The 15,189-nt window shown below is 39.3% G+C and overlaps 1 protein-coding gene across 2 annotated transcripts in view; it reads left to right on the top strand.

Moving 5' to 3' along the window:
* slc4a1b (solute carrier family 4 member 1b (Diego blood group)) overlaps positions 1-15,189 on the top strand; it is a 23,338-nt gene extending 8,149 nt beyond the window's left edge. The window contains exons 3-20 of one of the 2 annotated variants that reach the window (XM_077625294.1): positions 676-779; positions 1,019-1,067; positions 3,603-3,777; positions 3,842-3,977; positions 5,031-5,103; positions 5,186-5,228; positions 6,235-6,419; positions 6,483-6,687; positions 7,243-7,446; positions 7,512-7,660; positions 9,921-10,115; positions 10,188-10,436; positions 10,506-10,595; positions 11,993-12,159; positions 12,231-12,472; positions 13,368-13,537; positions 13,604-13,777; positions 14,875-15,189. In XM_077625294.1, coding sequence (XP_077481420.1) covers positions 3,618-3,777; positions 3,842-3,977; positions 5,031-5,103; positions 5,186-5,228; positions 6,235-6,419; positions 6,483-6,687; positions 7,243-7,446; positions 7,512-7,660; positions 9,921-10,115; positions 10,188-10,436; positions 10,506-10,595; positions 11,993-12,159; positions 12,231-12,472; positions 13,368-13,537; positions 13,604-13,777; positions 14,875-14,955 — 2,523 coding nt within the window. In that variant the 5' untranslated portion in view covers positions 676-779; positions 1,019-1,067; positions 3,603-3,617 and the 3' untranslated portion in view covers positions 14,956-15,189. Of the gene's footprint in view, positions 1-675; positions 780-950; positions 1,068-3,602; positions 3,778-3,841; positions 3,978-5,030; positions 5,104-5,185; positions 5,229-6,234; positions 6,420-6,482; positions 6,688-7,242; positions 7,447-7,511; positions 7,661-9,920; positions 10,116-10,187; positions 10,437-10,505; positions 10,596-11,992; positions 12,160-12,230; positions 12,473-13,367; positions 13,538-13,603; positions 13,778-14,874 lie in introns of those variants that run through there. The other variant, XM_077625295.1, reaches the window with a different exon arrangement.

The following is a 15,189-nucleotide window of genomic DNA, read 5'->3' as shown; positions in this document are numbered from 1 at the left end:
TTCCTCTTCCATTCTACTTAATCTGACTGCTTCAGGTTTTGGTAATTTTACCAAAAAAGACCCCTAGAAATGAAAGTTTGGGAACTGTTTACTAACCTTTCTTTGATATGAGAACTAATTTTAAACAAATACAACCAAATATTGCTGTATGAAATTACAATACAATATATTTTGCAAAACAATTTCAAGTTTCTATTATGTGTCTATCTACCGTATATCCACCTGTTTTTGCAATGCACACTTTTGTCAAGTAATAGCAGCTAATTTGCTCCAAATTACTACATTGATGGTATTCCGTGTGCCATAATGGTAAAACCACCAATCGGCATCAAGATTTCCTTAATTGGCACCCCTTGCCAACCAAATGTGAGTAATCCATGCAAGACAATTGGAAAAAAGGCCACACATATAATTCCAATATACATATACATTTATTCATAAATATTACACATTGATTATACTCACTTAATGCACAATAGTCTTAAAAATCAGAACCACTAGTATTAGTAGATTACTTCAGGTTTAAACGTCAATTCCAAAAGAAAGTGAGTATGGAGAAGCTGTCATAACTATTGGAGTATATTTTTCCAACAAACAATGAAGGATTTATCATATCTTTGTATATTGATATCATGAAATAAAATGACCTATATGGATTTTTTTCTTATCGCGCAGCACTACAACTCAGTGAAGACCCCCTGGTTGGACCCTCCAAGTTACCTGTTGCACTTCTGCACAACATGGAGGCCACCCAAGCATCAAACATCTCAATTTTGAAGGTGAGCAGAATGTAATCTAAGCCTTTGTTGCCCACTAAACACAGACATTAAATGGGATAAGACGCTGTTTGGATAATGACCTAGTGTGACTCTGCACATACCGTGCAGATGTATATAGTATCAATATTATGGGTGGCGCATGTCCGACTGTCAATTGGAGTGCAAGCGTGAGTGCATGCGCCAGCCGTGGCCTGTACATATAACCTTTGATGAAGTCCCGATTTCTTCTGGCTTCTCAGGTTAGTCGCTTGGCGCTGCTTCTGTCCGCTTGCTGGATGACTGCAGGAGGTAGGTGGCACTCAATGCTCAATTTGGGACTGTTGAGTGAGCAACTATTAGCTTAGGAATGGGAAATTGGTTGGAAAATTTTGATTTTAAAAAAGAATCAGTGCTAGAGAAAATTAAAATATATATATATTAAATATACGTATTTTTTTAGAACTGACCCTGCGAAAAAAAATGCAAAGGCTAGTCTAGTTTCTAGTGAAAAATGTCTTTTCAGACCACATAAATGAACAAAAAGTAACGTTTTTGAAAGAAATTCCTACTCATTTTTGAAGGGGCGTTTTTTTCCAAATAGACAAATAAATGAAATGCAGTCAAATACATTTTGTATGAATGTTAGTGTAAAATAGAGTTTGAGAATTTGAAAAGTTAAGGTTAACTGATAATTATTTTAATAAATTAAATTAATAATTATTTATTTTTGGGGATGATCGAATATTCAGCTCATTTACTGTTCTATTAGTTTGAGCTTCATTAATTAAAAATAATCGTCTGCTTCCATCAATGAGAAAGAAATCAGAGATTTTCTATTTTGATTTAAAAAATATATATAAATAAAAATGGTTGTTTGTTTTCTTGTGCCCTGCGATTGGCTGGCCACCAATCAGGGTGTCCCCCGCCTCACCTGGGATAGGCTCCAGCACCCCAAGCGACCTTAGTGAGGATAAAGGGGTTCAGAAAATGAGATGAGATATTATCTACTCTTTTTATTTTTTAAATTTGAAATAATACAATTAATTATAATAATAACAATAAATGAGAACCAAAACTTTACATTGTTCTTTTTGTTTTTGGAACAATTCCCAGTCCATAATGGACGTCTATGGCCGTCAATGGCACTGAAACATTACCACTCATTACACATTTCAATTCATTTACATCGTAAGTGTCTTCATTCAGCAGCATTTCACAGAACGAGCTAAAATCGTATCTCAAGGCACCACTCCAATATATTTTGTGAAGGTTTTATGTGGGCTTTCTCTAGTGGAACTCGGAAGAATCACTGAATTAAGTATGAAAAATGAATGAATTCTGGAGCAATTTTTCATTTTTTTAATAAGCCTGTTACAACAAATAATTGCAGTAAAATCAAAGCAATAAAAAAGAAGACTAATATGTATTTGTGAAATAGTATTTACTTGATGAGTACTTTAAATCTCAAAGTCGTAAGCATATAGACAGTCAACACAGGCAGGCGCCACTCATACTTGCGCAGAATGTCAATCCCAAATTAATCTGCCCTTTTGTTCAACTGTGTTTTGGAAATAAATCATCGTGTTTTCACATACAACGTCCGTGGAATGTTCCTCATTAACATCAGCGCAGTCCCAAAATTATTTGGTCTGCTTCATTACAAAATATAAGAATTGACATCATTGTAGCCAATGTAAAAAAATAAACATAAAAAAAGATTTACATATGGGAATGTCAATGAATTTAGACAACAAATACAGGAATTTCCCGCAGTTTTTAAATGTCACATTTCAATCACAGATTGTCCAAAGATGGACTTACACACTTCTAGCACGCGACAAGTATTGACAGTCCAAACATGCTCATTGTGCACTTTTGCTGGACGATGTTGACCTTTTAGACATAGAAAATCTATTAATGATCATGTTTCAGTGGCATAGACAGCGTTAGACGACCATTCACTTTTCGTTTTTGTAGTTATATAATAATTTGTCCCATTTGAAAAATTCCAAAAATGTCATTTATTTAAAAATTATTGAGTTGTTGATATTTTTATTCTTAAAAGTAAAATTACTTGGGTTTTATTTTTAATGAATAATCATCAAGGAATCAGTAATTAAAACATTTTTTAAAAGGCTTTTTGTTTCTAAAAGTAGTTTGAAAAATAACATTTAATTGTAGTTCTTAAAAGGTCAACTTTTTTCTTTGTAGTTTCATATTTTGCTGCACTTTTACATTGAGAGAAAATTTCTCTGTTATCATTAAATTTAACATTTTAAGTTAAATAATTTTTTTTGCATTTTTGTTATAGTGGTAAAAGTATTTTTTTGTGTCCTGTAATATTTTTAGTCAAATTTGTACAATTTGAAAATTGTCTTAAAATAAAAAAATACATTAAATATTTGTTTTTGTTTTTTCCTGTAATATATTTAGTCACATTTTTACAATTAGAAAATTGTCTTAAAATAAAAAAAATACAATAAATATTTATTTTTGTTTTTTTATTTTCCTGTAATATTTTTAGTCACATTTTTACAATTAGAAAATTTTCTTAAAATAGAATAAAACAATAAATTTTTTATTTTTTTTATATATTTTTTAAACTAATAGTTTGGAATCTTGCTAAACTATATTATTTGTATTAATTAATCACCATCAAATAATCTCTTTTGATTGCCGCCAACCCTCCCAATTTAAATGGATTGGACATCAAAACTACATCAATGTCATCAATGAATTAATTATAACCGTCAAGTATAAGAGTTGGAAGGTTGTTGATGTTTCTCCTTAGTTTGGCGTCCATTTAAAATGTTGACAGTTGGTCTTTCTCCTTCACCCTATCAGTCATAGTTGGGAAAGATGACGAAGGACCACAACGAACAGATCTACTGGCAGGAGACGGGTCGATGGGCGGCTTACGAGGAGAGCTTGGACCCCCAGTCGGGCGTGTGGGCGTCCTCGCACGTCTCCTACCTCACCTTCAAGAGTCTCCTGCAACTTCGACGCTCCATCAATACAAGTCGGTACTCGACAGGTTTTCAAATCCAAAAAGTCCATCAACTGCAACGCTCGTTTGCTTTTAGGCGTGACCCTCTTTGACTGCGTGGAGAAAACCTTGACCGCCATCGCCGAGAAGATGGTCAACGAGATGGTCAAGCAGAAGCAGATCAGACCTGGAGACAAGGAAGGGGTCCTCAAGTGTCTGCTGCATAACCGCAGGTAGAACTCCAATACAGTAATCCCTTGATTATCGCAAATTCACTACTTTGCGATTTCCCTCCCCCGCTATTAATCATTTAAAAAAAAAATTATATATATATATATATATATATATATATATATATATATATATATATATATATATATATATATATATATATATATATATATATATATATCCATCCAACTCTCTGAAAAAACACCAAAAACAGGATATTGGATTGGAAAAATGTTTTATTTGTTCTAATTCCCCATCTATTAACAAAGTAACAAATAACTAGTGGTTTAATACTACTAAAATTGTTTAATAGTACTAAAATTAGATGGATTTCGCGGAGGGTAGATAGAGAAGGGGGGCTTTTTGCACGGCAACACACTCGTAACATAACATAAACACATGAACTGAACTTTCATTACGATGCAGACACTCAAAAGTACGTTTGATCTAACCTTACTCTAAACTTAATTCTAATTTTGTTTCAAATTTTGATACCTTTCTTCTCCCGGGTTGGCTCTATTTGCCCCGCCTCTATCCAGGGTTGTTTGCTTTTGTATTCCCTTCAAAATATTCCCAAGATAATGCACGCAAATGTCCTCACAATAGGATAAGACACGAACGCTTGCCAACGAGAATAGTACATACGCCATTCGCACTGACTAACGGAAAAAAAACACTGAAAAAGTGCAACGCTCCGCCCAGTGCTTGTAGAGACATTACAAAGAGGGAGTTACGACCAGAGACATTACACGAGGGAGTTGCGCCCAGAAAGACAATGCCCATGGTGTTCTTATGAGCAGCCTCTCGTGTCCGCTGTATGCTCGTATATCAAAATTTGTCTCGTATCTCAAGATAAATATTTGCCCGAAATTTTACTTGTATCTCAAATTGCTCGTATGTCGAGGTACCACTGTAATAGGAGTGACCTTACTTTGCGATTTTTCGATTATCGTGGCCATGTCTGGTCTACATTAACCGTGATATTCGAGGGATTACTGTACAGACCATGGACTGGTTAGGTTCTTCAGGGTTCATGTTCCGTCTGCTCCCTGTAGTCAAGAAACAGATCCGGAAAGTCAGGCCTTGACTGATGTGGCGGACTTCCAAAGGTTTTCGGTCAAGGAGAGGGTAAGCTTTGCCGAGTGGTGACTCTTCCTTACATAGCTTTGAAATATAATTTGAAATGTTTGAATGTTTCTGATTTGTCCAGAGGGAAGACAGTGACCGTGTCGAGGCCTCCATGGTCTTAATAGGTAAGCTTGTTATTAGGTTTTTTTTGTTTTATATTTTGATTTTTTTTAAATGAATAATACATTTAAAAATGTTTTAATGAAGGATTCTGTAAAGAAGTGTTTGTACTTGTTTTATTAAATATTTAAATAAAACTAAACACAAATACTAAAAACATGAAATCAGGATATGTACTGATATTTCTTTTTTCTTTCTTTATTTAAAGTCTGAGTATTTATAATAGTTTTTCTCCTCTGTCATGGACTATGGTATTTAACTAATACAGTGCGGAACATGCTAGCGATGAAAACAGGAGTACTTTATCTTCCTTTGACGGTGTTAGACGTTAAATCCATTTTTCCCGGGATGACGGAACGAATGAACATGTTTAATCTAATGGCAATCGTGGGAATTTTAGTTTTCATAAAAATGTGGCAGAAAATCACACAGCATGGGTAAATTTTTTTGACATTTTTACAATTACCAAATTTGATCTCGTAAATACCTCTAAAAAAATAATTTCTCACTGGCTCCCATAAATGCCGATAGACGTCCAATCCATTTGAATTGCAGTGATCTTATGGTTATCTGATGATTATTAATGACCAATTTTTACAAAAAAATATTGTATAAATATAATATAAATAATATATTAAATACCCTTTTTTTTTACCTAGGTCTACACTGACCTAACCTAACCTAAACAATTTTGCAAGCTTTCTAACTATTTAGTTAAAAAATAAAAATATATCGCTATTTGAAACATTTTAAAAGTAAATTACAATTGACGATATCTTTCTAATTTAAAAAAATGACAAAAATTGCACTACATGGTAAATGGATAGATGGATACATAAATAGATGGAAGCCATTCGGTTAAAAATAATTAAATTGATAAATATATATTTTTAAATTTCAACATGCAGCCTGAATCATAGACATGTTAATTAATATTTTCATTTATGAAGATTAAAACAATTTTTGAGTGGATTACTTACCAACCAAATGATATGCTGGTGTTTGATCTAGGAGCTTTGGACTTCCTGGAAAAGCCAGCAGTGGCGTTTGTGCGCCTGAAAGAGGCGGTGGCGCTCGACTCGGCCTTGGAGGCTCCGGAGCCGATACGCTTCGTCTTCGTGTTGATCGGACCCACCAACGCCGATACCGATTTTCATCAGACAGGACGAGCCATGGCGGCACTGATGGCCGATAAAGTGAGTCGGACTTCACCAACTTTTTCACCGAAAGCGGTAATGGCTTCTCCGTCCATCCACCAGGTGTTCAACCAGGCGGCGTGTAAAGCCAAAAGCCTCCGAAACTTGACCGACGCCGTCAGCGACTTCATGGAGTGCAGCATTGTCATCCCGCCCACTGAGATTCAAAACGATGCCATGCTGGATTCCATCATCAGCTTTCAGAAGAAGTTGCTGAAGGATAGAATTCACTCTTCTGACTCCGTGCTGGAAGTTAAGCCTAGTCAGGGTAAGAGTGCCACCAAGAGAGATATCTCTTCCCTGTCATTGGTTGGTTGGGTTGAGACCGATTTTTGTGGTCCGCAAAAGTAAATCATGGGCATCATTTGTTGTTGTCTGGGACTCAATCCAATTGAGAATTACTTATGGAAGTTGAAGAAAATGGTTTATGACAAGGCTCCAACTTGCAAACACAATGGTAATTTGACGTCTACTGCTGTCAATGGCAGTGACCGAGTTAAAAAAAATCTACCGTATTTTCACGACTATAAAGCGCACTTAAAAGTCTTATATTTTCTCCAAAATAGACAGGGCGCCTTATAATCCAATGTGCTTTATATATGGAAAAAAATAAAATGTGTCATTCATTGAGGGTGCGCCTTATAATGCGGTGCGCCTTATAGTCGTGAAAATATGGTAAATGGATAAAAACAACATTGTTTCCATTGTTATGAATAAAAATTGAAAACCTAAACGGACAACACAGCCATAACTAACCATAACTTCAATGTGGCCTGTGAAAAAGATGACTTTAGGGTGAAACAGATGACATTTTTGTTTTCAGTTTCCTTCGCTAGCCCGGCCTCCGCTGAAGACCCCCTCGCCCGTACGGGTCGCCCATTCGGTGGGATGATCCGAGACATCCAAAGACGATACCGTTACTACAAGAGCGACATTACCGACGCGCTTGATGCTCAGGTCCTGGCCGCCATCATCTTCATCTACTTTGCGGCTCTCTCGCCCGCCATCACCTTTGGGGGCCTCTTAGGTGTGTACGCCACGCTTGTCCGAAGTCACACACCCGCGGCTGAACTGTTAAATCCGCTCTTTTAGCGGACAAAGTGGAGAACATGATGGGCGTGCCGGAGCTTCTCATCTCTACCAGCATTCAGGGGATTATCTTCTGCTTCGTGGCCGCCCAGCCCGTTCTTGTCATCGGCTTCTCCGGGCCTCTTTTGGTCTTCGAGGAGGCCTTCTATGCCGTGAGGAAGATTGATTGATTGATTCTTTTAATGTTTATTCCATTTTTTTTTAAACAATTTTTCAATATGGCCTGGTGGACGAGTGGTTAGCGCGTCAGTCTCACGGTGCTGGGGTCGAGGGTTTGATCACAGGTTGGTCACCACTGTGTGGAGTTTGCATGTTCTCCCCGGGCTTCCGTGGGTTTTCTCCGGGTACTCCGGTTTCCTTCCACACCCCAAAAACATGCGGGGTAGGCTGATTTTACCATCTAAATTGCCCCTAGTTATGAGTGTGTTTTCTCCGGGTACTCCCGTTTCCTTCCACACCCCAAAAACATGTGGGGTAGGCTGGTTTAACAGTCTAAATCAGGGGTCTCGAACTCAATTTACCTGGGGGCCGCTAGAGGCCGAGTCTGGGTGAGACTGGGCCGCATCAGGATTTCCACAAGAAAAGCACTGATAAAACATTCAGTTCTATGCTGAGAGCAGCGGAGGAGTGTGCGCGCCGAGCGGAGTGATCGGCCTCACGGCTTCTCCTCCGCCCAGCTGATTGGAGGAATGAATGAGTGAGTGAGCGAGGCACTGGACAGCCCGGCCGATGTCCCGCCCTCCAGAGCCGTATACCTCACCGTGATTGGTTCATTCAGCTCCGAACCAAAGTTCCCTCTAATTTTTTGTTGGTCTGAGCAGAAAGACAACCTCCCTGAGCGCACTGAGTACCAGTGTGAGCGACATCATCGGTCCTCGGATGATTCGCCTAAAGACGTTTCGCCGACGGACGTTTGACAGACGGGCAGGTCGCCGAATGGACGTTCCACCGAACGTTCATTCGGCCGAACGGAGGTTTCGCCGAAACGGGATTCGAACGCTCGCCCCGCCGGATCGTGTGTGTACAAGTTTTTCAACCTCGGCCCGCGGGCCATATACGGCCCGTTAGGATTTTTAATCCGGCCCGCCGCCGGTGTTGTCCAAATTATAGTAAAAATCAATGTTCGTCTACCATCAATGGCAGTCCGGGAATAAGCACTCTTGGGCAGGCAGATGTAGCAGAACCGAGCCGTAAAATGACAGCAATCGGGTCAAATCCATCCTAAAACAGCATTTAATGATTAAATACAAATACTGGATGATATCGCGATGGAGGCAAAAAAATGTCTATAGACGTCCATTCGCCAAACGGCTCAAAATGCTCTCAAATTCGGTCAAATCCAGCTGAAAACCGCGTTTAATGATTAAATACAAATACTAGTATTTGTATTTAATCATTAAACTAACAAATACTAGTACGACCTGTCCGTCTGTCAAACGTCCGTCGGCGAAACGTCTTTAGGCGAATCATCCGGTCACGACATCATCATTGCTCGCTATCGGCACACCAGTATCACACCATGCATGTCAATGTTCCCTCTAATTTTTCATGTAAAACATGCTGTAAAACAAGAATGAGTGGACAGAGCTACTGCCACTGGCTGCCACTTAAACGGCGCCATCATGGGGAAAGGGGTAAAAAAAAAAAAAAAAAAAAAAAAAAAAAAAAAAATTAATTAAAAAAAAAAAAAATCGATCTTTCATATTAAGACGGGGGCCGCAAATTATCGTCCCGCGGGCCGCAGTTGGCCCGCGGGCCGCAAGTTTGAGACCCCTGGTCTAAATTGCCCCTATTTATGAGTGGGTTTTCTCCGGGTACTCCCGTCTTCTTCCACACCCCAAAAACATGCGGGGTAGGCTGGTTGAACACTAAATTGCCCCTAGGTATGAGTGTGAGCGTGAATGGTTGTCCGTCTCTTTGTGCCCTGCGATTGGCTGCTGCGGATAAAGCGGTTCAAAAAATGAAATGCAATGAATATTTCAATACATAATAAGTAACAGTAACAAATACAAAGAGAAAGGAAGAAAAGCTCAATAGAAGACAATTTTAGTATTTTAAAATGATGAATTATTAATTTTCCAATCGCTATCCAATTGGTTTCATCTATGCAGATACAAACGTCCTTAAAATTTGGTTTATTGTACAATTTCAATAGGTGTAGAACCGTGTGAGTCTTGATCATTTATTTTTGACTACTTTTTAATAAGATTCTGTCATTTAATTAGTGTATAAAACCTTGTGATGGCAGGACTTTTATACCCACTCTTTAGCTGCCATTGACGGCACTTGGCGTCCACTCCATTTGAACTGGGAAAAAACACGTTTATTCACCGTGCTGGAGTGGGCGTGTACTCCCGTCAATCGCAGCCAGGGAGTTAATTTAATATTTGAAACAACTTGTTCTCGCCACAGTTCTGCAAGTCCCAGGACATCGAGTACATCGTCGGGCGAGTGTGGGTGGGCGCGTGGCTGGTGATCATCGTGGTGCTCATTGTGGCGTGCGAAGGAAGCTTCCTGGTGCGCTTCATCTCCCGCTTCACCCAGGAGATCTTCTCCATCCTCATCTCCATCATTTTCATCTACGAGACCTTCGCCAAGCTGGCCAGGGTGATCACCCGTCACTCGTAACGGCATCGACAGAAGCGTCTCGGGACCGCAACCACTCTCGCGCCTCTCCAGATCTTCAAGGCGCATCCGCTGATGCTGAATTACGAACACCTGAACGCATCGCTAGAAAACCCCTGGTACCCGAAAGTGGAAGAGACCGTCATCTTGGAGAACGCGACCGGAAACGCATCGGTTGTCGTCAAGACTTTATGGCCGTCTTACCCGAACACGGCTCTGCTCTCCATGTGCCTCATGCTTGGGTGTTTCTTCATAGCCTACTTCCTGCGCCAGTTCAAGAATGGGACCTTTTTGCCCGGAAAGGTAGGTTGCTATTGTTACTGTTTGGAATCGAAGAAGTTATGTGGGGTTCAATTCCTTTTGTTCTCGTAGGTCAGGCGCATGTTGGGTGACTTTGGCGTGCCCATCGCTATTTTCCTCATGATTGTCGTGGACTACAGTATTGGTGATACCTACACTCAGGTTGGTGTGATCCCTGATTGAATGACGGTTTAAAAACGGGCTGTTTGTGAATTATTAGCTGCCAGTGAAAGCCATTGAAGTGAAATTTGGTAGAACTCGGAAAGACCGCTTGAAATAAAATTACGAATACTTTGCCCCGCTAGTTATTGTCATATTCTACCATCACATGGTGTTGTGCGATATGGAAAAAAATATCACGATACGGGCCGTTTTATATATCAGTAAGCTACGATAGAATATATTTTTAATGAATTGGTGAAAATGTATGTGAATTATAACATCTTCCCCCACACTCACTTTATTTTGAAGTGATAATAGACTGACCTGCCATAAATAGTAAATTCATCAAGTGTCGTTGCAACCTAAAACTATTCAGTGTAAACAGAAGTAGAACTGTGTTATACATATTCTAGCTCAAATGTGAAGATATTTAATCATCCGCTAATTCTCGTTACTTTTGGTTTCAACCTTTGAAACTGCTGTGTAATCATTATTATTGATGTTGGAAGGAATTATGGTGTCTGTTTAAATGATACTGTATGCGTTGCTATTTTCAATTAGCTTGCATACATTACTTAAATACGGTTGGCCAAGAATTGAGCTGGGATAAGGACATCAGCAGATTATTCATTTTCTTAACCGTTTATCCTCGCATCGCAAGGGTCGCAGGGGTGCTGGAGCCTATCCCAGCTGGCTTCAAACATAAGGCGGGGGACACCCTGAATCGGTGGCCAGCCAATCGCAGGGCACGAGGAGACGAACTACCTTTCAGGCTCACACTCATACTTTAGAGCACATGTGTCAAAGTGGCGGCCCGGGGGCCAAATCTGGCCCACCGCATCATTTTCTGTGGCCTGGGAAAGTAAATCATGAGTGCCGACTTTCTGTTTTAGGGGCAAATTAAAATGAAGAGTAGAGATGTATATTAAATTTCCGGATTTTCCCCCTTTTAAATCAATAATTGTAATTTTTTAATCATTTTTTTCTGTGTTTTTAGTTCAAAAATCATCTAAAAATATATTTAAAAAAGCTAAAATAAACATTGTTTTAGATCTATAAAAAACTGAATTTTCAGGGCTTTGAATCCAGTTCTTTTAATCCATTTATAAAAAAAATAATCTAAATATTATATCTAAAATGGTCCGCCCACGTGAAATCAAGTTGATGTTAAAGCGGCACCCGAATCAACCCGAGTCTGACACCCCTGCTTTAGAGTATCCAACCAGCCTACTATTCTACCTATATTCTTGTTTTTCGAAGTACCCCGGAGGAAACCTACGCAAGGCTGGGGAGAACATGCAAACTCCACACAGGAGGACCGACCTGGGATCCATTCAGCCTTGATGAAAATGCTTTTTAATTTTCTTTTACTAATGCAATTTGAATTGTGCACATAGAAACTGGTGGTCCCGAAAGGTCTGATGGTGTCGAATCCTTCCAAGCGAGGCTGGCTCATCAACCCGTTTGGCGAGCACACCCCCTTCCCCGTGTGGATGATTTTTGCTTCCTGCATTCCGGCCTTGCTCGTCTTCATTCTCATCTTCTTGGAATCCCAAATCACAACGTAGTTCTTATCGCTCACCGCCATAAAGTTATACCCTTGCCCTCTAAGGAAATATTCTCGCCCCTCGCCAGGTTGATTGTGAGCAAACCCGAGCGAAAGATGGCCAAAGGCTCGGGCTTCCACTTTGACCTTCTGATCCTGGTGGCCATGGGCGGGATCAGCGCCATCTTTGGGGTGCCGTGGCTCAGCGCCGCCACGGTGCGCTCCGTCACGCACGCCAACGCTCTGACCGTCATGAGCAAAGGAACCAAACCCGTGATCGAGAAGGTGCTGGAGCAGAGGGTTAGCGGGATCGTCGTAGCGCTCATGGTCGGTAAGAAAGTTGACTTGGGCGATTTTCATCAGCGAGATTGAAATCCAAAAGAAATTTGGTAGATTCCACTGATTGGTATTTTACCCTTTCACCCACAAATTATAATTATTTTTTCTCAAATCTTTTAATTACATTGGGGGTCTCAAACTTGCGATCAACATCACAATATTTTGCGTCCCCCATTTGACATCTAAAAGTAGTATTGTGGTGCCTGCACGTATTTTGCGATTGGCAATAAAATATGTCAATCATTTTAGATATAATGATTTAATTCATTGAAGGAACCACTTTGGAAAAATCAGTCATGATTGAAATAGTAATCAGCAATGAGCAAACTTTAAAATGAAATATGTTAATGTTTTTGCCCTGCAATTGGCTGGCCACCAATTCAGGGTTTCAGTCAGCTGGGATAGGCTCCAGCACCCCCCTGAAGCGGTTCAGAAAATTGGTTGGTTGGAACTTTATTTCATCCCGTATTTGGGAAATTTCTTGGTTGCAGTAGCAAGACAGACACAGACACAGAAGACATTGTAGACCTAGGTAAAAAAAAACTGGAGCCACACACAAGAAGTCCACAAATGAATGAGCAAATATAGAAAAAGCGGAAAAAAGCTTCCAATAAAATACACAAAAAATTAGCATCATGTCGATAACTCAAACAATTGACACGCACAAATGCCTGCCATAAAATAAGTTACAGCCACAAATCCTTTTTGGTATTTTTTTCTTCTACGACTGTTCGTTACTGTCAGTGCTTCGCTGTTTTACAGTTTTGAAAATAATATATACGTCTAAAACAAAAACAAGTTTGCCAAAATTCAAGTACTGATCATGATTTGTAGCGAGCGCTCAGTCCTAACAGAACCAGGTTTTACCCTCTCATTTATGTTTGAAGGTGTGTCCATTCTAATGGAACCCATCCTGAAGTTGATCCCCATGTCGGCCTTGTTCGGGATCTTCCTTTACATGGGCGTCACCTCACTTAACGGGATTCAACTCTGGGATCGAATGCTACTTCTTCTCATCCCCAAAAAATACCACCCAAACGAGCCGTACGCCACCAAAGTAAGAGTCGCCCGTTGCCGGCGTAAAAAACCACGGCGGGTTTTTCACGTTCCGCTTTGATGGCAGGTGAGCACGGCGAGGATGCATTTGTTCACCGTCATCCAGATTGTGTGTTTGGCACTCCTGTGGATTATCAAATCCAGCCCGGCTTCCCTCGCTCTCCCGTTCATTCTCATCCTTACCATTCCTTTACGCATGTTCATGACCGGTCGTCTCTTCACGGAGCTGGAGATGAAATGTGTAAGTGGTTGCCGTCTCCTGATTGGACGCTCGTTATCTCCAATTGCATAGAAAAGCTACCATTGACAGCCATGTTTAATGTCAAGGTTTTATCAGCAGGATCACATAAAGCTCCAAAATTATTCAAAAATCAAATTTTTCACACTGACCTAATGTCACCAAAAGTTGATGTCTGCGGACCCTAAACAACTTCAAATAAGTCATAATTTTAATTGCATTTTAGTAGTTTTTTTCCAAATATCACTTCAATCTAATATTACACAAAAAATGTTGTGCTCACACAGACATGATGTCGCCAAAAGTTGATTCCCTAGAAACCAAACAACTTCCGGTTCATGTTAGAGAAAAATAAGCAACTAAATGACTGTTTCACTATTGGAATCTTGCTAGATTAGATTAGGTTAGATGAATTTTCATTCATCCCGTGTTCGGGAAATTTAGTTTGTATTAGTACCAAGCACAGACACAGGAAAAGACAATATAGACCTAGATAAAACTGGAACCACACACAGGAAGCCCACACAAGGTTGGTTATAGTATACTAATCTGTAATTTAACGTTCAGCATGTTTTGATTTTAACCTTGTAATACTTCAATTTTAATTTTGTTATATTCATATTCATTTCTCTCTGAATATTACATTGTATGACTAGTTGGGAAACACTGCTCTAGAGTCAGCCCTTGTTGATGTGTTGGAAATTTTTACAAAATCTTGCAGTGGAGGAGGAGCTTTGTTATGGAAGATTTTGTAAACTAAGGTGGCATCTGCATATTTAACAGTATTTTCCCAGTTCAGGCATTTGTGTGTTTTTTTTAAATATCTGACATTGGTGTCCAATACTTTCATATGTAATAAAACTTTTTCAAGGTATGACACCAAATCAAGAAAAACAACATAATTTGAAGCCACCTGATGGTGTAGTAGTGGTTGTTTTTAAATATCTTAAAAAATAATTATTCAATATTTTGAATTTGGCGACTGTAGGAGAAAGGTTTTTAATTTTTAAATTATTCAATTATTGCCTACATGAAAACAAATGGGCAACTCCGGAGCTATTTTTGTCAACAAATAATAATTTGGAATATTTGTTTTTCAGTTGGATGCAGACGACGCTAAAGTGACATTTGAGGAGGAGCCCGGACAGGATGTCTATTGGGAAACTCAGATGCCATTGTAGGCATAAAAACTGGCCACTTTTGAACAAAAATATTGAATTATGACTCAAATTTAAATTTGAAAATGATTGTATTTCCATTCAAAATTGGGTACACATGATTTCTTACTGTTAAATATTTCTATGTGGCAAATCAAATTTGTCTTATTTTTTGCTGCCCATTGGTGCCTTTTTTGACCCCGTAAAAAGACTTTAATGTTTTACTAAAAGTAAATAAAATGCTGAAATTTAGGAAAA

The sequence above is a fragment of the Stigmatopora argus genome, chromosome 18 (assembly GCF_051989625.1).
Source record: "Stigmatopora argus isolate UIUO_Sarg chromosome 18, RoL_Sarg_1.0, whole genome shotgun sequence".
NCBI classification, from domain to species: Eukaryota; Metazoa; Chordata; class Actinopteri; order Syngnathiformes; family Syngnathidae; genus Stigmatopora; species Stigmatopora argus.
Note: the sequence above shows the minus strand (reverse complement) of the source record. Positions and strands in the feature narration are given on the sequence as shown.